This window comes from Falco rusticolus, chromosome 5 (assembly GCF_015220075.1).
Source record: "Falco rusticolus isolate bFalRus1 chromosome 5, bFalRus1.pri, whole genome shotgun sequence".
NCBI classification, from domain to species: Eukaryota; Metazoa; Chordata; class Aves; order Falconiformes; family Falconidae; genus Falco; species Falco rusticolus.
Genome location: NC_051191.1, coordinates 16,240,544 through 16,262,015, shown reverse-complemented (window position 1 = coordinate 16,262,015; position 21,472 = coordinate 16,240,544). Strand labels below are relative to the sequence as shown.

General features: G+C 40.0%; 1 protein-coding gene across 2 annotated transcripts in view; it reads right to left on the bottom strand.

Annotated features, from left to right (window-relative positions):
* The window catches only part of RELN (reelin), a 297,870-nt gene that overhangs the window by 204,497 nt on the left and 71,901 nt on the right, over positions 1–21,472 (bottom strand). For both annotated transcript variants that reach the window (XM_037387677.1, XM_037387678.1), the window contains exon 3: positions 7,676–7,811. In XM_037387677.1, coding sequence (XP_037243574.1) covers positions 7,676–7,811 — 136 coding nt within the window. The remainder of the gene's footprint in view (positions 1–7,675; positions 7,812–21,472) is intronic.

Below are 21,472 nucleotides of genomic sequence, written 5' to 3'. Positions count from 1 at the left end.
TTTGTATCATATGAAGAACAGAAACCATCCTAATACTGTATCTTCTTGCAGTTTCTATTCTGGCATTACACAATGTTGATGAAAGTAGCATTTTACGCTTTTTGGTCATCTTTTGAATTACATTCTACTAACTTATCAATAGAATTTTCATGTGCTTTTATTTTTAATAAAGGTTCACATCGCCATTCTTTCAGGCTCTGTTGGTTCTGCTTTTCTTGCACCTACACAGCATGAGAAGCCTAAAATAGCAAATGACCATTTGTTTGCAAACTTGGAGAAAACATTAAAAACTGAACATTCCTCTCATAAAAGTGGGGGTTTAGTAGGAGTATCAGGCATGGAAGAGAATATTAGACAACAGACTTTAGGAAAAAGGAAAAAAATTGCAAGATTTTATGAACTTTACAAAGTTGCCTTTTTTATTCATACCCTTTAGCAGATTTCAACTGTTGAGCAGCCTGCTCATTGGAAATTCTTGACACTGACAAAGCTACTGACTGATGAGGGTGGTGGGGATGAAAAATTCATCTTCATGATTTGGCACAAAGTGTTTATGTTTAGGCAGCTGAGTGAGTCTGGGTGGGATTCAGATCCACGTTTAAAAAAGCTTAAAAGAGGTACCTATATAAACGTCTACATTGGAGCTAGGTAGCTAGTGATCCATTTTGGTCAGTGGAGACCTAGGGCTTGATTCAGCTGCCTAAATACATCTAAAACAATTTGAAATGTCCTAAGGAAACTAGTATAGCTACAGAGATGTTCTAGACCTACAGGTACCTCTCTTTAAATGTGGAACTTAATGTCAGGCCCTAGACGTTTATGGAACCAGACTGCACTCCCATTAACTCTCAACGGAGTTAGACACACAGCTCACAGATAACTGCCTACCTGGAGATACCTGCACATACTACCTCCAGTTGAAAAAACTTTAAAATCCCTTTAAGGAGTGGAAAATGAGGTGCAACCAGCTTCCACCCTCCCTTATGGTTTTCTTGCTTTGCTCTGAACGCTTTTGAATACTTACCATCACGGTACACTTTGTGTTACCACCTTCCACGACTAAAATTCCTGAAAACACCCAGAATTCCTCATTAGCCATCTCTGTTTACTTTACCACCACACAAAATAGACAAAGCTCAGACAAAACTAATAGACAAGCTAAATCTAACTGTGCACAGTCAGCTGAGTCTGTGCTGCTTGGGTCATACTTAGAGAAGCCACAATGATTCCATGCACGGTGTTTGCATTTCACTGGAAAATTAACAAACACAGAGGATGGAGGTGGTATTCTGGGCACCACATCAAAACGGGATATGAGAGTGGAGCCAAGATCTGAATCAAATATTGGCTTGTGATTTTCAGAATGTTACACATAACATTGATTGACAGTACAACAATGCCTCTACCCAGGGAAGTGGAAAACCAAGCAAAGGAGTAATTTTTCTTCATAGTTCCACCAAGCTGGCACACCAACAAGGAACAATTACTGATGATTTATTTTTTTTCACCCTTACCTTGCAATAAAGAGTAGGAAGAGAACGGCAGCACTTAACTGAAGCAGGGTGCTGGTGCTCCACAGAACCCCAAAGCCAAGGCTGTCTCTACACTAAGGTTTCCATGTGCGTTAAGACACACTTTTCAACGGGCTGCAATGATTGTAAATCATAGCAACAGCTAGGATGCTATGCACAACAATATACTTAATTGTACAATTCTGTTTCATCATAGGAACATTAGAGATAAAAACTTACATGACCATATAATTAAGAGTTGAATGATTATATATAAATACAAGGGACTTAAGGAACCTTAGTTCTGATATTTGCTATTTCCTGTTTACTTTCCAGTTTTAATATTTGTGTGTATTATCATTGTGTATAGAGTAAACATAATTGTGTACTTAATCTTGAAGATAATCCTCTGTATTTCTTTCAAACAAATGAAAAAACCAGTAAACACTGTCTTAAATGACAGCTTAGCTAAGTGGTTTACCAGGGGAATGTGGTGCTTTCAGACAACATAGCCCTTTCCCATCCTGGCTAGAGGACTAATATAGCAAACCATGTAATCTTCTTGGATGTTTATTCAATACTTGCATAATTATTATCATAGGTTTTCTATAAATGCTTTAAATAGGTAACCAAGCCTCTCAATCACAGTCTTTATGTTCTGTAGTGTTTGTACAGCATGGTATTTCCAGTTCATACATTAACACCATTGCCAGTTCCTAGAAACAGGCTTAAATACAAGGGCATGAGAAGACCAGTTCTAGAACAGGGCATTCCAGATTTCCCAGAATGGAGTTGTATCGTTAGGTGATTATGGGAAATGGCATACTCTCAGTGAAAAACACATCTCCTTTCTTGAAAGTTCCTTCCAAGTTTCTTTTAATAGTTCTGCCTCAGCATTCAGTTAAAACTTTTTCCAGGAGCTGGGCTGAGAACCAGTTGCTCCTGCCTTAGAAGCAATGTGCCAGTGCCCTGCCTCAGCAACCACAGCTCTCTTACCTCTGTCTTCATCGGGGGACACCACCACAACTATTCCTGTTCCCTTTTAGCCATTTGTGCCATAAGCTGTATGAATTAGGCGTCAAATAATGTACAACTGGGCCTTTCAGTACTTTCAAAGACTTCTCAATGTACAGAATTTTAAGATCACTTGTGATGGGTCACATTTCTTGCATGGGTTATTAGGCACTGCCTACAGACTCAGGCAGACAGCATTACAGAAGTCCAGTCAACAATTGGTAGAGGTTATAGTGAATATATATATATATATAGACACAATCATAAGACACTTGTTCAATGACTAGCAAAAATGGCTATGTAAGAAAAATACTTATTTTCCAAAGTACTTTCTATAGCAACCTATTCTATTTAATACAGTAACTGGAACTTCTAAAATAAACCATGCTGATGGTCAAAACACAATATGCTTTTGAAATTTAGGTCAGCTTTATCACTTTTACAAACTAGTAGGTTAAGCCATCTATAAAACAACAGGCTTAACAACCGAAGATGTAACCTGCTTAACAGCCACCATTATCCCTCCATGACAGGCTGAGCTTTAACTAGGTTAGCGTGAGCTTAGAGCAGAAATTACAAACAGTGAAACCTAGCAGAAGGATTAGGAAGATAATGTTTTACAAATTTGCACACCATCAGAGAAATTACGTGGTAGTGTAAAGGACGATCTACTATTTTTTGGTGGTAAAGAGCATTTACAGATCCTGGCAATTTCCTCAGAAGCCCCTGGTGCTCAACACCTGTTTAAAATGGTCCTAATCTACTTTGTTTTGTAATAAATGATGCATTTTATCCTTCAGTTCAGTAGCTCATTTGAAAGTATCTATGGTGAAAAAATACTAAAAGGTTACACTGAGGTGGACTACAGGGACACTAGCAGCTTCCTGTGTTTCTCTTAGAAGTGTGCTTTATAAAAATGTACTTCTAAATATTTATTTGCCATAATAATGTACTTGGGGGGGGGGGGGGGAATAGAGAATAAGCAACAATTTGCACATGATCAGTGGGGGAAAAAAAAAAAAAAAAGGCTATTACCTGATTTTGCATAGAAGCAGGTTGGCTCCTGCCACCTTGCCCCATAGAGCGTAAGGTTCTGCACCGTCCCTTGCCCTGGTGAAACCGGGGAGGAGGCTTGCTGAGTGAAGTGCGAGCCAAAGAAAGATATGTGGCTCCATCAGGTCAGGCAACATCTGGCAGTGGCTCAGCACTGTGTGCAATGGAAATAACTGGGCTACATCAAATTGTAGACATGAGGAATCTTTCAGCAGGGAAGGAAAGAAACAGAGTGCTGTGTTTGCTAGTTGCTGTACAAGGTGTGAATCCCAGCTTGCTGCATCCCTGCGTCTCCCACCCCCAAGAACAAGCCCATCTTCCTTGTAGGAGCTCCCTATGGCACTGAACCCCACACCTCTCCCCACAGCATTCCCAGTTCCCCTTATCCCAAAGGATGAAAGCTTTGCTAGCCCTTCTTTCCTGCAACAGCAGCAATACTTTGGGTGTCCATCACTGGCTGTTTTAGTAAACTAAATGTGGTCAGAAGCCATGCTTCTTAGCCATGCCTGGGAAACGCATGGGCTGGTAGCTGGAAACTGCCAAATTAATGCCAGGAAAATTTTGGCAGCTCATACACAATCATGTTGTAGCAGGCAGGACTGTTGCTAGGAATGTCCGAATTTACTGGTATAAATAATGCTCTACCTGGTTGCTGATTTTTATGAAACTTAGCACCTTGATATCTCAAACCCCTTTGTCACATTTGTTTTGTTATCAACGGGTATAAGAGCTAAAGGGGAAGACAGACTGACAGCATCACCACACAAATCCTGTTTCGTAGGCATTCAGTCTTTTTCAGGACTGAGCTCTAGAAGAAGCATGGATGAAGCGAAAGGGAATTTTACCCATGGCATCTGCAGGGTCATGACTTCCCTGTGTCATGTTCATGCTCCCAGTGGAAGACAGACCAGGTCAATAGTATGTGCAGTTAATAAAAGCTAGCCGTGCACTGGCCTGTTTAGAGATTTGCCTGGTGACCTTTGTGCAAATTGTCCAGGGAGAGGTATCAACGCTGCAAAAATGGCACAGCAAAGCTAGTGATAATTAATAATCTTATTATCCATCCCCAAAGAGGTCAAAGACCAATGAGTTAATGTGAATTCACAGACATATTGGCAACAAAGAGTGTAGGAAGCTTTTACCTATGTTGCACTGTTGTCAGTCTATAAATTCACATACCTTCTGTAAATATTTAAAATTTATATTAAATGAAACTTAAGTTAAATTAATTAAAATTAATTTATATTAAATTTGAACTAGACTGGTAGTTAGTCTCAAGTGTTAAAAAAATCTTGTTTACGTTAGTTGTTTACTATAGAGGAGCAAATGGAGATGAACAAGGTAGAGCCAAATCTCTGGAAATCCTGAAGTCAGAGAAGCGGGTAAGGCAGGCAGACTAACACCACACCAAAAAAATAGCTTTGTTTACTGTAACTTGTGATTTAGTAGGCAGGGGAAACAACAGCTGAAGCAAGAAAGTGTGGGCAGCTGAAGAAAAAATGAGGAGGACTGGAGGTAAAACATATCCCTCCTCTATTCATTTTCTTCAACTGATGATCACATTTACCCAGAAGTCCTGCAGCCAAATGTGATCCTGGAGTAAACACTGACTTCAGAGCAGCTGAGCCTTTCCACTCTTGTCTGAATTTGTCCTACAGGACATCAAACTGATCTAACTGCATTGGTTTGCTCATCCTCAAAGTCAAACAAGTATCACCCGTGGAGCATCCTTATACCATGGGGTGAGGCAGTCTGTAAAGCCACTGAGACTGACAGACACCTGGGTCAGGACGCTGGGAGCAGCTGTGCTGCTGGGCAGGATCAGACCTCTCAGCCCCGACGGTTTCACGGATAGCAAGGAAAGACAGTTTTGGTGTCTGCGCCAGGCTGCTGACACACATAGGTATACATCCATGCTGTAAATTGCATAGTCGAGAATAAATTCAGATTTCTGCTATGTATGCTCTGCACACTGCGGCATGGCTAAGGGCTTTGCTAAGATAGTACAAACACCACCATTTCTGAAGAGGTGCTAATGGTGAAGAGGTGCATTATGGCTTATACACACTGTGAATTACAGGTTGGATTTCCAAAACTGTTTGATGCTGACCTAACCGTTTCCACTGAAGCCAGTGATGAACCTTCCATTGATTTAAAGACTCTAAGGTAAGGACCCATTGCCTTAGAGAACAGCCCTTTAATTTCACTTAAATGGGAATGAGCAATCACAGTAGTATTTTTATTTCTAGAGAGCTACTTGTCACCTCTTCTTCAACAATGCTGAACATGAACAAAAAAACTCAGTACAAAACTATGGGGGTGGGCAGGGTGGGGAATCAGTCACAGGAAAACAAAGAGCTGTTTATAAACTGACCTCAAAATGTGCAATGCAGGGTCACATCTCTCAGAAATAAATACATTCTCAGTCACTGTGCAAGCTAGGACCAACAGTTATTTCTTGAATACCAGGAAAAACAAAAATCTGAGAAAGAAAGGGAGTAAGCAAGAATATGCAGAGAAGATGCACATCTCATACCTCACTTTTCTCAGGCAGCTCAAAGAACAAAATTTAGCTGCTACAACTTGATCAACAAAGGAAACTAGTTTTAGAGAAGAATTAAAGGAAGTATAAAATTCACAGATTTTCCACAGAAAAAACATAGTTGACAGATTTCCTCAAGGAGGCTAACTTTTATAATACAGAATTTAAGTAAAACAGTGACAGTATTTCCTCCCATATTTCATCAAATTTGACTTTTGTCAAATAGTGAATGGGAATCTTAACTACTGTAAACAGCTACAGCTTCTCTGGTACACTGTAGAAATTACTAAGAAACAAATATATTCTCAGAAGTGAGTTACCGCTCATCAAAACTAATATTTTTCCCAATTTACGTTTAGAAGTTCAGAAGAAAAAGAAAACTAGAAATAAAATTCTCTTGACATTGTCATTGCAGCTCATAAATAATGTACTGTAACAGCATAGGCAAAAAAAAAAAAAAAAAAAAAAAAGCATTATGTGGGAAAAGGGAACTATCAAAGATACAGATCAATCAGTCAACAGGTACCATGTTCACCATCAGCAACTTATGTTCTCAGAGAAGTCACTCACTCACTTTCTACTTTTCATAACATGTTAAACAGCTTATGTGGGGCACTTACCTGCAGCTTCCTGGTATAGGCAGAAAGGGAATAATAGTCAGAAGATTTGTTTTGACAAACAGGACAGCCACAGGAACACTGAAATGTTGCAACTGTTCACTTATCTAATTAGGAAGCAATCTGAGTTTTTTCTATGAACGGGTCAAACTTGAAATATTTCCTACTCCCAAATCCACTTCAGTTGTATTTTCTTAAATAAGATTTCTCTTAAATCTGATCCACCAAAATTCTGGGACAAATAGTTAGAAATTACTTTAATGTAAAATACAGCAAAAGATATTCTAATAATTCATGTCTGTGTGTTTTGTTGGAACTTTATATAGTACTAAATCATCAAATGACACCTTAAGTCTTTAAAACTAATTACCAAAAAGCGTGTAAAAATAACCTCTTGGTTTTCTCCAGGTTGTAAACTAGCTGGACTAAGCAGAAGTTAAAAGTCTTTGTTATTCGGAACAGTAAATACCTAAGTATGAATACTTTCAAATACTTGTATTTTATGTTGAAGCTTACAATCTGAATAATGCACCTGTGTGGAGTTCTAGCTCTCATTAAATGCAAGAGATTTAGGTCTGCAAAAAATTAGGTCAATGCAAATGTACTGTATACTTAAAGGATCGATGATATGATTAATAACTGAGAGGAATCAATTTCTATTGAAATGCTAGGCTTGATGCACTTGTACATCATTTCACTGACAGCATGCTACATGACAAAAACTATGTCCTTCCTAGAAGCTTTGAAATATAAAGTCTAAATATGCACAGAAACCCTTCAGCCAGGAAGAACTCAATATTCTTACTTTTCACTAAAGTCTACAGTTTTCAGGACCGACTCCTTGATCCAGACTTAAGGTTCTAGTACAAGCAGGTTAGATCTCTTCATTATCTCCCAAGTAATTATCTTCTCATAGGCATTGTGATTCATATACCTACATGAAGTTGACGCAGCCTGTCCCCGCAGGTGGAGCAATCCAAACAAAACTGAGGTTTGTAGTCGGGAGATGGCTCACGTGTGATGCAACCACGCTGCACATAAACTGGTTTCCAAACTGGTGGTCAGACATTATTCCTACAAGAAAGACACAGGGGAGATAAACAGTAACACATGTTAATGGCTCATTGCAAGGTGCTAACAAACTGAGAAATACATCTGCCATGTGTTTCATCATGACAACACAGGGAAAAAAACAAGACTATGCCACTGAGTAATTAGAATTCGTGCCAATGAAAACATTGGAGCTGGCCTTTGCTTGAGCCAAGGCTAACTGTATTTACTGCAAGGCTCCATGTATTTACTACTGTTATTCTTCATGAGACCAATACCAGAGGAATTATTTGCATTTTTAAAGGAAAATATGGATCACAGTTACCGTAAATCAGTATTATTCTATTACCTGATTTACACCCATTACAGATCTAAAAGAAAATATAAACCTGAAGGAAAAAAATGCTATCTTTTAATAATCAAAATGAAGCTGTTAAGAGAAAGGTGTTATCTTTTAGTAGACAGGCACATCTATTTGGAAAAAAGCAGATGAACTTTGGATTCACGAACTCTTCTGATCTGAAATAAAAGCAGCAACCTTCAGCAGGTTTACCAGTACACATTCCTTTGAAAAATTTTTTATCAGCCTCTAATACATGGATGAATGTAAATGTCATCTATTAATCACTCCCTCTGGAATTCGCTGCAGTTCATCGTTAGACAAAAGAACTGTATTTTTTAACAACAAAACAGTATCAGACAGCAACCTTCTCCCCCTCAGAGCCCTTCTGTAGTTTCCTACAAGTTAGTGCAAACTGGGTTGTTTGTTTAACACCCTTTGGCTTAAAGTATGTCAGTCTTACTTGAGTGGAGTACTATGCCTTTAATCCTAGTACATTAAACAGTAAATGTTGAAACTATTCTTTTGAATGCACTTATCAGAAGGAAATGCCTTGTTCCAAGTCACTTTAAATACTGAACCTTCAGTCCAGAAAATAGTGACATGGGCTGAAAGATGGCTAGTAGGATCAAAAGGAAAAGCAAATGATAGCAGGTACCTCTGTGTTCAACCAGGTCACTGTTAGCTGTTGGGTGACTGTATCTCAGAAAGTTTATGGTGGCTGGTATTTCTTATATTTACTTGCTGCAATTCAAACAACAGAGAAATAAAACCCATCTCTGCTCCCGAGAATCCTCTACAACTGTTCTTGATGACAATTCTTCTGTCATGTGAACCCAGCAATCTCTCTTCACCCTTCACAGATCCGGAGGTGGAAGGAATTCCAGAGCGAGAAATTGCCACGAAGGAGGGGGACGAATCCTTCCTAATGCAAACAGTCTGCTCCACCTGGTGCCTCGGCAGGGACTGCCCAGCCAGCAGCATGTTGCACGGAGGACGACTGTCTCACAAGCAAACCGTTTAGCATTTTATAAATCAAAAATAACATCTGAAATCCCATTCAGGTACTCGTGAGGACTGTAGACTATAGCTCAGCTTTACATATGTCATTTATCCTAAGGGCTATCAAATTCTAAACCAGCTTCAATTTCTTGGGGAGGGGGGAGAAATGAAGCCATAGTGAGTTTAAGTAGTGTGTCCCAGGAATGACAGGAGACAGTGGGTGATGGCAGTGATGCCTGTATCTTTCACAAAGGACCAGAGTCTTCTCACTCAGGGTCTCTCTGTTAGTTCCCCACTGAAGCAATACACATGAAGTTTTCCATCATTCACACAGCTACACCTTTCAGCTCAAATCCTCAAGCAATGCTAAAGCCCGTTGGGGCACGATGGCCACAGGGAAGGCTCAGGCTCCCCTGGATGAACCTATTTTCTGTAGAGCAGTAGAAGGGAAACACAGGGAGATGTTATTTCACTAACTGTTGCTTATTGCAGGACACTAGATAGAGATGAGGTTTGGCCATCTCTTGCCTCACTGTTTTAAATCTTTGTTTGCCTGCCTTGGCTAACTGGGAGGGGTGGCATTAACATCCTCAAAGAAACCCACTTGACCGGTGGGACCCACTGTCCTGTCTTCAGCCTCACTAATGAAGTCTATATCCAGTGGTGCCCTGCTGAGACAGGCGTGTCAAAAAATATGCCCAGAGAGGTCCCTCACAGAGCGAGTGCTATCTAGGCAACTGCTTTGCTTTGCTGAGGGTGAAAGGTGGTAACTCTGTTTCCTTCCCAAAGTCGTGAGTCTAGTCCCTCTCTCTTTGAAGTTTGTGCTAAAGCCAGTGACTTCAGTGATGGCACTCTGGGACTGACACAGTGCACCAGCTCTCATCTATCATCATTTCTGGCTGCACAATGGGAAACACAACTACAGACTTTATCAGGTTAATTGAAAACCAGATGCTGTCAGGGGAGAAAGAGGAACAGCCCTTCAATTTGAAGGAATCCCCCTTTCTCCAGAGCCAGCCAAATACAAGGGAGGACAAAGCCTGCCCTTACCCCACTCCCCACCCAGGGGACAGGCACGCCAGCTTGGCCAGCTTGGGGAATGTGACCGCTTCCCTCCTTGGCAGCGACTTGTGAGTTAATGAATTCCCTAGGTTTCAGACAGTAGACTGCAAAAATGTGTCTAATACATCAAACACATACAACATCTGTGGAGAATTTCTTTTTCCTTTGATTTACAGTTTAAAAAAAGAACAACTTTACAGTGACTAGAATAAATTCTAACCAATGAAAAACAACAACTCATTCATGTTTTTCTGGAAAATAGTCAATGAATTGCACAGGGAATATTCAAATTTTATCATTGTGTCACCATTTTACCTTTATATTTTATTAATAATTTATTGTGATAGTTTTTACAATAAAAATTACACCTCATCTGCTGAACCTTTACTGGGTACATCGACTCCATTTTGGAGTTCAGCGGCTTCACAATATTTCACAGTAACTAAATAGTGAAACTTCCGTGAGCCACAGAGTGGTATCAAAAAAAACTTTTTCATGTTTAAACCCCAAAGTTTCCTACTGAAAAGGTGAACATAAAAATCACCAAAATGCCAGGAATGGAGTAACGCAATGGATACTAAGAACTTACTAAGTTAAGGATAAAGAATAATATTTCTCCTCCTTGCTTCCAGTCCTTTTGCAATCCCCTGCTATGGAAGACAGCTCCTCCCTTCTCCTCCATCCCCTCTCCAATTTGACAAGCTGCTTCCCAAACTCAACATTTGCCCCATAACAAATCGGAGGACAAATGTGAAACAGCATTCTGCTGCTACAAAAAAAGGAAATTAATATAGGACAAGCCTGATTATTTATCAGCTCTTGAAACAAAACTGTATCCCATATGTACCTCAGATGGCTTCAAAGACACTTGTTTAAGGCATTTGGCTCAGGTCAACATTGTTCTACAGGCATCCCCCCTCATGTCCTGTTGACCAATACAACTATATACATTCAAGTCTAGTGTTTAAAAAAGTAAAAATCTTAAGGTAAAATTTTAAGATCCACCTGTTTACAACTCTATAAATACTTTTACAAATAACCAAGTGTTTCCATGTGACTTACTGGACGCTGAAACGTTCAAAGGTTTGCAACAGCTACACATCCACAGCTCTAAAACAACCTACATGCAAAGATGCTGTTAGCATCACTTTGAACTCCTGCTCTCTGCTCCCTTTGTTTTTACAGCGTGCACTCATCATACTGACACGTTTCAGACAACTGAACCTTCTAGATTCTCCAGCCTCTAAAATTTCTGAGGCTTTAGAAGTCTCAGCATAATACTACAAATCCCAGACATGCTTTGTAACTGGCAACAGCACTGCTAGAAGAACTAGATGTGTTCAGTTCCTCTAAGATTTAACTCAGCAGCTGTTTTTATTGTGTAAACTTTTAAAAACGTGGTTAGCCCTATTCAATGCGCTATCTATAGTCAGTGAATCAACTTCTATGTAAAGAAGTAGATTTCAAGAGATAGATTAAATAAAAGACATCCAGGGATAGAGAAAAATTATTGAATGGAAAAATCTTAGGTGAAGTCAGATGACAAATGCATAGTTTCAAACTTTATATATGGAAAATTACTTTATTTAGAATCAGAATGACTAGTAGAAGTGTAGCAACTAAAGCAGGGGAATGTTTTGCCCCTTTTATAAGGCCAGAGGAAGGTGAGCAAGAGGTGAAGATGCTGTTTTAGGTGGTCCATAAATAGCCAAGCACAAATGCAGTTCCTGAACTTCTTATTACTTTCATCTTGTGTAGCTTCTCCAAAAGGGAGAGCTAGAGGATAGGAACTCTTCTCCCAGCTGGGCCCCCCAGAAGCCAAAAGATGGGGTTTTTTTCTACTGGCAGAGCTTGGGAAGCATCTAGCGGTTCAGATACATGCACTAGATTTTCATCATTGTCTGCTTTCTAGGTCTAAGAAATGTGGATTTGTAATAGTCCTGACTTACATATGGCAACTATGTAATGTTCCTTATTACAACACGACGTATCCTTCTTCTGCATCCTCATTAGAAAACAGTTTCCTAAACCAAAACTTTATGCAAGGAGTTCATCTGCACATCAAGGTCCTTGGTAAATCCTTCATCAAGGCTAAGTCTCAACAGACTTTCCAGCACTCAACCAGATGGTAAGTAGTCTACTGTTTCCTACTTATTATATTAATTGAGTATGATATTAAAGGAGAGAGTTAATGTTAAATGTTAAATACAGGTGTAAAACAAATGACTGCTTGTGTTGTTTTGTTTTGTTTTTTGCTGCCTCTAAACTGATTCTCTGCTACATACTTCCATTTTCAAAGTTATGCATGAGTGACAGCAAAATGCCAAACATAAAATATTGATGAAATACCAAGAAAATAAAGCTGTAAGTAACCAAATCCCTCTGGGATCTTTGGGAAAGTAATAATTCCTGATAGTAAATAATAAATTTCAGTCAGAAATAAACACCTTCAAATTAGATTTTTTGTTATGTAAAAATGAATTACCTAGTCCTAGGAACAGTCTTTTCCCTTAGAAAATAGAGCTGGGGACCTACATTCTCCACCCAGGCTCTAGCATCTCAAAGGGCAATCCATAAACCCACAAGATAAGCATGGTTCTGCCTGGTGCTACGAAGCAGGGAGTGATGCAAATGGGAATGTGCCAGAATACACCTCCCATGCTGAACCCCACGCTAAAGTGGCCAGACTATAGTCTGCAGCTTGCTTCTCCCATGCAGCACCAGGGACTTGTTCTGAGAAGGGATGCAGGACAATTCATTTTTTTCGCAACGGAGAGATGCTTGTAGCCATATTTTTTATAATAAACTATCATTTAAAGCAACCCCTTTGGCAGAAAGCTTATGCCCATAGTCTCTTCTTCCCAGAAGCACATCCTTTCTATGAAGTTGAAGATCAATTGTATCCAGAGGTCCCCTCATTCTCCTGTTGCATATAAGACCACACTACTCAGATGCAAGAGTGTTGGGATAAGTGACATAGCTTAGTGGCTACTGACAAGGAGCCTGGCTTTTTAGTAAAGTCCCTGTGGGACAGGTCTCCAGGACCACCACAGAACCAGGGTTCTTCTGCAAGTTAAGGGAAAGCCACATGCCTCTCTACATTGTTTGAGGAGCCACAGAGGCTGAGGCACAGTTGGGCACATAGCTGGCAAGATGCAAATTCACAGAAATCCAAGTGCAGGCCCTAAGGAAATCTTCAGGCTAAAATCTATTCACTGAACGTATATAGACACCAAGTGCATTTTACAGCTGCTGAAGCTGCAGCTCTCAGGCCACATTTTCAGAGCTAGCACCTCCCTTTGTCCTAGGTCACTTTGGATGTTTAAAGGCCTGTTTTGATCCTTACCTGTAAATACATGTGAAAATGAAATACGTGATTTCCCTGAATGATATAGTGAAATAATGGTTTATTTTTAGTTACTGGAAGAATACTTGAGCACCATCCTTAAGCTATTATGAACCCCTTACAGGTACTCTGAAATGTAAGTCCTAAAATCCTGTGGAGAACTTGTGGTAGGAAGAAAACAAGTTTCTTTCTGTTTGTGGTTTTTTTTGTTGTTGTTGTTGTTGGTTGGTTGGGTTTTTTTTTTTAATAAAAAAATCTAAACAAATATATGTTTAAGAAAAATATCAGTAGTCTCTGTTAAAAAGGACTGCTGGAGTAAATAAATATCTGGAGCTGGTAACTATAATTTCTAAAACGTGAACAGAACAGTACAATTATGCGCTCATACAGTTTCTACTCAAGCAAGCAGCCAGCTAAAGGCAACTGAATTAGCCATGCAACTTCCTTTCAAAGTAAACAAAGCTGCAGAATCTGGCCTTAAGTGGACTGCACCCACCTAGCTAAAATATGCTCTTGTTGATTGATTTTTGGGGGATGATTTCATTCTGCTTCACAGGAAAAACACATCTCGTTTGATAGAATGTAACAGACTGCTAAAGCACTTGGTGGCCCTTGTGATCAATTAAGGGTCAGGATGGTTTGATAAATGATTAAACAGTATGAAGAAACAAAAGACCAGCAACCATCAGATACATTCTTCCACCCAGCAATATATTACCTTTATCTTTCTTGAAGTCATGTGTTTGTTTCACTATGATTATCACCACTTCATTATTAAATAACAAATCCTTTCAGCATGTGCAATGTTGGGCAAAATACCCTCCACAGGCTAAGAACAGTAGAAAAAAATGGGTAAGTTTATAACAACTTAAAGTCTGTCACTAAAATCCATAACTCCTTTTATGGTCAGGAGCCAACTTGAGCCTGAATATAGCAATCTGATTCCTGGGGGGGTACTGCTGTGCTGTAGTGACTCAGACTTGGGACAAGTATGGGGTTTATAACCTTTTGATACATATACAAAATTTACGTGTTTTTTTATATAGTTCTGAAAACAACAATTTATTGGAAGTTCACATTTGAATTACATTCACAATTTGTGATCTAGGTACGAAGCAGATTCAGTAAGGGCATTTAGGTGCTAACAAGAGCAGTGTTTTATGTTCACGTTTTTTGAATACTGAAGCAAGCACTTCACTAGAAATGCAGGTCTGCAAGAATGAACAGATTTATGAAAACTTTCTCTGAAAGAGAGAATATTTTTTTTTTGCTTAATCTCTCTTTTAATGTTCTACTTTTAAGGGATTGTTAATCAAAACTTTTGAGCAGCCTTTTGTTAGAACCCACTTAGGGGTATAATTTCATCTCAGGGATTTATGAGTGCTGGTCTCATTAAACCTAACAGGAGTTACACATATGGAAATTGTGGTGCACAGGGAGGAGAATATCTCCTTTAATTTGCATAATTCCCCAAGACACTGAATGAGCCCCTTGTGTAATTTGCAATATGGCAGCGTGAGTCAGGGGGCGGGGGTGGTGAGACCCTGCTCTGCAGCGTGTTGGTGGTTTTAGGGTAGCTGTTGTCAGGAAGAAGAGAGGACAATTTACAGCTAAAGTCTAAGTGCTCCATAGAGAGCAACACAGTACTAAGTGCTCCAAGGCAAGTAGATTTAGTAACAGTAAACAGGGACCGGCAGTAATATAAATAGAAAATGCTAATAAGCTACTGTGTTGCTGAAATATAGAAGAAAAAACAACTCTTTTCAAAGGCTTGAGCCAAAATCTATTTTAAATGTTTTCCTAACATCCCCAGCATGTTTTGTAGTAGCAACTTCTATATTTTTCTTTACAGAAACCTGTGAGGCTGATATGGAATGAAGGTATCAGCTTTACATAGGTCTATTTTAGCAACGTATTCCAGTTTACTTTCTTGCAGAAAAGCAGCTGTCCCTGGTTTGCATTCACTTACCTTTTGTGTCTGGTTTTTTCATTGTGACCATATTTGGCTGATGAGTACCCCATCCATAGGAGCAACTCTTGTACAACTTCCCTAAAGTATCAGGTTGTTCTGAATCTTTCCACTTCACAAACCTATATGTGTCCCAGGAGCCAAACAGACATACTGCTCGATAGGTTTTGTACCAGTGACAAATGTGACAAAGGACCACCTTGTTAACGCACCAGGCATCTGCTCCCACCAGACTCATTCTCAGGGCCAGCAGTAACTACATCTTTTTCCTTATAGCAGTGACAATTCACCAAGGCAGCACCAGAGCCCCTGGAATTGCCCTGAATTTGCTTTGGTAGAGGTGAAACTACAAACCAGAAGTCTTAACTGACAAAACCATACTGACCTGCTCACTTAGAGCCATGAACCAACCAAACCTCCCTGCTTACCAGTGCAAGTAACATCAAATGAAACATTGCTGTGCCACAACTAGAAAACAACCACACGGCCCAGTAAAAAGTTCCAGCCCTCATCTGTAACACATACATCCTGGCTGGATCTATAAAGCAACCTTTATTAAGCATTAGCTTCCAAAAAAAAAAATTAATTAACTAATCTTCACCCCAGACTTTAGCTGTACTGGGCTGAGCCATTTGCAGCTCACCACACCCCTTCTCTGGCTATACTGGTGCTGGTGACACATCCCAATATCCTGTTTGCTCCTCTATAGTCTGGTATGACTATGGGATAATGGCTTCAAGGCTTTACCTACAAAACGGATAAGTCTCTCTAATTTGTTTTAAATGAACTTAATGGTTTCTGGCAGCAGTCTGGCTTGTAACGCGTTTCCTCTATTTTGATCCTTCGCCCACAGACATATTTTGCATTTGCCAGCACTGCCATCACTGCCTCAGTCCCTGAAGGACACATTCAGCGTCTGGTATCTTCTTTGCACTTGCACCCTCCCTAATTACATCTCTGTTATCAACATCATTGGTGAACTCTGATGTTTTAAAAATTAATAGTTTCCTCCAAAGCAAATTACATCAGTCAAACCAATCAATAAGGATAACTATATAATGAAACCAGAGGGACTTCCACGGAAATCTTTTTACAGTCGGAGTATTTGTCATTTACAGGCATCTCTTCCTGTTTTGGAGTGATGTTGTTATGCAAGTTATTCTGTCCTATTCCCCAATTCCGTATCTCAGACAATCTGAAAGTCAACTTGAAACCATGTATTGCATACAGAAGCCACAGTGTGTCCCTCGTCAGCACCGGCTGCAACAACTCCACAAAACTGGAGACAGGAGGTAGTTTCTATCCAGAGGAGCACTCCTGGAGATGTTCCAGGTCTCCTGACCCCCTCCCCACATCTCGGCAATGCCCACATTCAGGTGAGCTGTGTAAGGCCTTCTACAGCCCCACAGTCCCTTGCTGGAACACTGAAGTGACCTGGGTACGTCCAGTCCCAGAGCCTCTGGGAGATTTTTGGGGCAGGGGTATCCTGTAAAAGCCTTTCCTATCTGCTCAGGAAAGGTTGTGTGCAGGAGCTACACATCTGCGAGGGAAAAGCTGGCTGTGGCAATCACAGAATATGGTTTTATCTTCATACATTTAAACATGGCCAAGCACTACAACGTGCAATTCATGAACACTAGTTACAGCGTCTGTTAACACTGTGTTCAGGAGTGAAGACATTTGCATTTTTTTCAGCAGTTGACACTAGCGACACAGAAGCACTGGTTTGCCTCTTTGGGAGTTGAGGAAAGAGTTACAAATTCCTCAGGATTCATAAATATAAAAACTAGAACTGTAAGTAAAGCTGCTTAATGGGCACCATGGTCATTCTCAGCCTCTAAAAAGGGATTGAAAGGAGCTGAGAAACCACCAAACAAGTTAGTGGGAGAGGTAAAGGAGAAACAGGGAAGGAAAAATGGTTTTGTGGGTTGAATGGAGACATTTCAATTAAAATTGTCAATCTCCAGTTGTTCGTTTTTTGAAACTATGCTGAGATTCAACACCGCTGGCTGAAACCCACCAGTATCTCTTTCCAGAACACAAGTGGTGGAAGGAAGCACAGCCCTGTACACCACCTGTATGCTCCACAGATGTTCTGACATATCAAGAGAAAACCTGCTGGATTTACCTCCTCTGTAACCATAAAGCTATCACATTTACAGCTTTTATAGCACAGAAGACCCAAACTGAGGATGCTCTGGCTGGCAGTGGTGACAAGGCTTTAAGCCTGAGCTAAATCATCCCCGGTGGGTGAGTGTGTGCTCAGACAGGTGCTGTGTACCGACTGCAAGAGCGGGGGAGCTTGGAGGTGCCAGCAGGCTGAAAGCAGCGCCAGCCACCAACGCCCAACTGACCCCACCAGGGTGATACCCTGGCCATGCAGCGTCACCTTGCTGTCACCAGGGAGGTGCGCAGGGGCAACAGAGGCAGAAGCATTGGTATTCAGGTACTCTGTAAAGCTGCAGTTTGAAAATCAAAGTATTTCCCTGTTACATGCTTCTCACACTTTCATCACCAAAGTAGAAGTATCAACTATGATTTGCAGACTTCCATAGTATGTTTGGCAAAAGAGAAAAATGCCTTTTCTACAAACACTCAAAACAGTTGCTTTAATTCTTTATGCCTCTTTTTTTGTGATTATTGCAGGACAAAACAGAAAACTGGAACTTGATCACTGCAGAGTCTGGCAGTTGTTCCCTTTCCCTTATGAAATGGGCAACAGTTTACTTGGCTTTTGTTCTACCTTAAATACTGCAATGATCCCACTCTTTGCAACTTCATGCTGCATCTCCCACACTAATCAGCAATGGACTATACTGTTAAGAGTATTTCACTAAGAAGTTACTAAAGAGCACAGCAGCATGCCCAGCAGTCTGAATTTCTGCCCCCGAAAGTAGAATGGTACCCGTGGAAAAAAAAAAGCTCCTCAGAAAACGTTACAAGCTGACAAAAATGAACAGCTGCAAAACTTTCAGGAAACAAAACCTAAATACAAAACTTTACACTTAAAATAAGACAGAATAATCACAGCCAACAAGTCCAGAGGGAGAACAAATTATTTTACTCATTCCTTTCCATATTACTACTTTTAACTCTAGTGAGAAAAAAAAAAAGTAATGAGAAAAAATCTGGTGCAATTTCCCCCAGCCATATGGTATATATTAAGACACATAGGACAGCCAGAAAATCATAACGCTGCCCTTTTATTTCTATCTGACAACACATATTCTTAGTTGAGAGTTGCAAGAAATCAGAGGAGAAAGTAATTCTGCATTTCATTCCATCGCCTGAAACTTACTTGTTCTAGACAAAACATTACCAATTCCAAATATGCAAGAGCACTTCCAGATCAGATACAAGAAAGGCAAATAAAAGCGAACTACCCCAAAGAAAAAAAAACAAACCAACCAGTAACCCTCTTGTAAAATATCAGTCAATGTAAACAGTAATTTTGGGGGAAAAGACTGCTGTTATTGAAGTGTTTATGCTCAAAAGAGCACTTTATGACGAAAGGCTGATCATCTGCCATCTTTTCATGTCCAGTATGGGATCTTAAAATGCTGCCCTGGGAGTGCTGTAATGCAGTTGCTGTTGGGTCAGCCCAATGACAGGGCTGAGCTGTATCCCCCTGCCCAGCACACACAGCTCCACAGACATGGGTGAGATGCAGCCCCCTCTATGGTTGGTGTCCTATCCACTTATAGGGGGAAAAAAATTAAAACATAAACAATACACACATCTGAAGCCTAGTCAATGTTCATGTGACAGCAGCTAATACCACAATGTGTGTGAAAATCAAGTATGTTACAGAAATAGGGTGCAGGGGACCTTCACTACGTGACCTCTATGAACCACGGCATTGCTGGAAGGAAGAAAGCTTCATCTAGAACTATCGCAATATGAGGAGAAAACCAAGCAAACTATCACCTGGAAGTGGTCTGAGTTGCATTTCAAGATCTGGGACGGAAGTGAGAAAAAAATATTTGGGCTCCAGGCCGTGACATGCTGGGGGTGAGTGGGAGCAGAGCACCTCCAGTGCTCCTACTGTGGGTCTTTCAACTAGATGCTTGAATTTAATCTTAAAACTTGCTTGATTCAGTTCCACGAATGAACACTTAGCTGAAAACCTGTCTCTGAGTAAATAACCCCCATTGCAACTGTAGTGGGATGTATGTTCCAAGATTCTACTGCAGTTTTTTTAAAAAGTTTTAAAAAATACAATAAGTCAAAGTAACGCCCAAGAGACTTGAACTACAGAGCAGTAGTCCCATTAACATGTGAAGAGAAGGCTAAAAATACGAAGATTAAAACATGGCTCTCCCTTTTGACCTGCTAATGTGCACTTAACAAGAAAAATATCTCAAAGAGCTGCAGCCCTACAGCAAAGTTCCCCCCTTCATTATTGCTTTGCAATATGATGAAATCAATAGGAAAGTGTGTGTGTCAGAAAAGGAGAAATTTGACTTTCCATCTCTAGGTCTTACCTACATTTCTGCTTGTTCAAAACAGATTAGCAATTCAGAAAATGAGCAGATTTCCTGATTTACATTAATCTCAGCCCAGCCACGTATGCTAATTGAGATGGTTTCCTGCTAGGACTTTCAGCTACTTTGCAGTTGTGACTTTGCTGTCTCACGCTGTAACATCAGCTCTCACAAATATCAACCCTTCTCCACATGTCTGTGTTCTCTATTCTGATACTGATGCTTTTCTGGGAAGGCATCTATTAATCTATGAATGGACTTAGTGCTTCTGGATCTTGTTCCCCATTGATAGAGGAACTAGTATATAAAAGGATATTTCCGGTAAATAACATGCTTACCAAAACTGAGTAGATCTACAAATAGAACCAAATATGCCAGATAGTTTGATCTGGAAAAACATGGGAGCTTAAAGCTGGCTGACAGGAGTTATTATGGAGTGCCATGGCCAAATCATCACTGACGAAGGGGACTATTGGTTAAAATATGCTTCTTGGGTAGCTGATGCCTACTTTCACACGAGTGAATCCAAAAGGTGACAGAGCCATTCTGGAGTGAGACTGAGGACAGCGTCACTGTGGCCTCCTGAGGAAGCTACTGCATGTCTGCAAGCAAGCAAAGACATGATGCAGTGGGGAATGCCCGTGTCCCACTTCTACAAAAAAAATATTCATGATAAGAGCATTTGTGATCACTAATTGTGGCTGTAATTAATTTTATACACTCCGTGCTCAAGAACACTGCCTAGTCTTTATTTTGCAGTTTATCTCGAATTGCCACATTTCAATTTGAAATAATTTCCACAATTCTTTTTCCATCTATTTTTCATTTTAAAATTATGAAATATCCAGCAGTGCAGGTTGTCCCTGCAATATGTCAAAGCTCAAGGGTTGCCGATACTCTGCATATAGGTGTATACGGGAATATTTTTTTCTGGAGATACATGCAGGTTGTTATTACTTACACAACTCTATGCAGTGTAGTACAGAGTACATACAGCTCTTTGGAAATTACATCTAAGCTTAAAATAGATAGCCTTACTTTGAAAGCCATAGGGAAATAATAATAATGGAAAGACTAAAACCATGCAAAACGTGCAATATTCTCTTCCAGCTTTTGAATGTTTCTTTTTTCCTTGTTCCTTCTTAGATTATGTATTTAAGAGATATTTTTAAAATAGAAAATCAAGGATATTAAGCATTTTATCGCATGCAAATACACAGACCCTCACAGTGTGACCTAAGCCCAGATCTGTCCAATGCATATCAGCAACTTATACCACTTGAACTATCTTATCATTAAGTTTGGCTATGCTGAAATCACTTCCCTGAATAATTAGACCCATGTGGTCACCTCCAAATTAGCTTTCAGCTGCTTAAGTCTGTTATTGATAAGAACACATAAAGTTTTAAAACTTCTATAAAAACTGAGTAAACACTTCAGTGGTTAGCCTCTGATAACTTCCACGGGTATAGTCCAGACCAC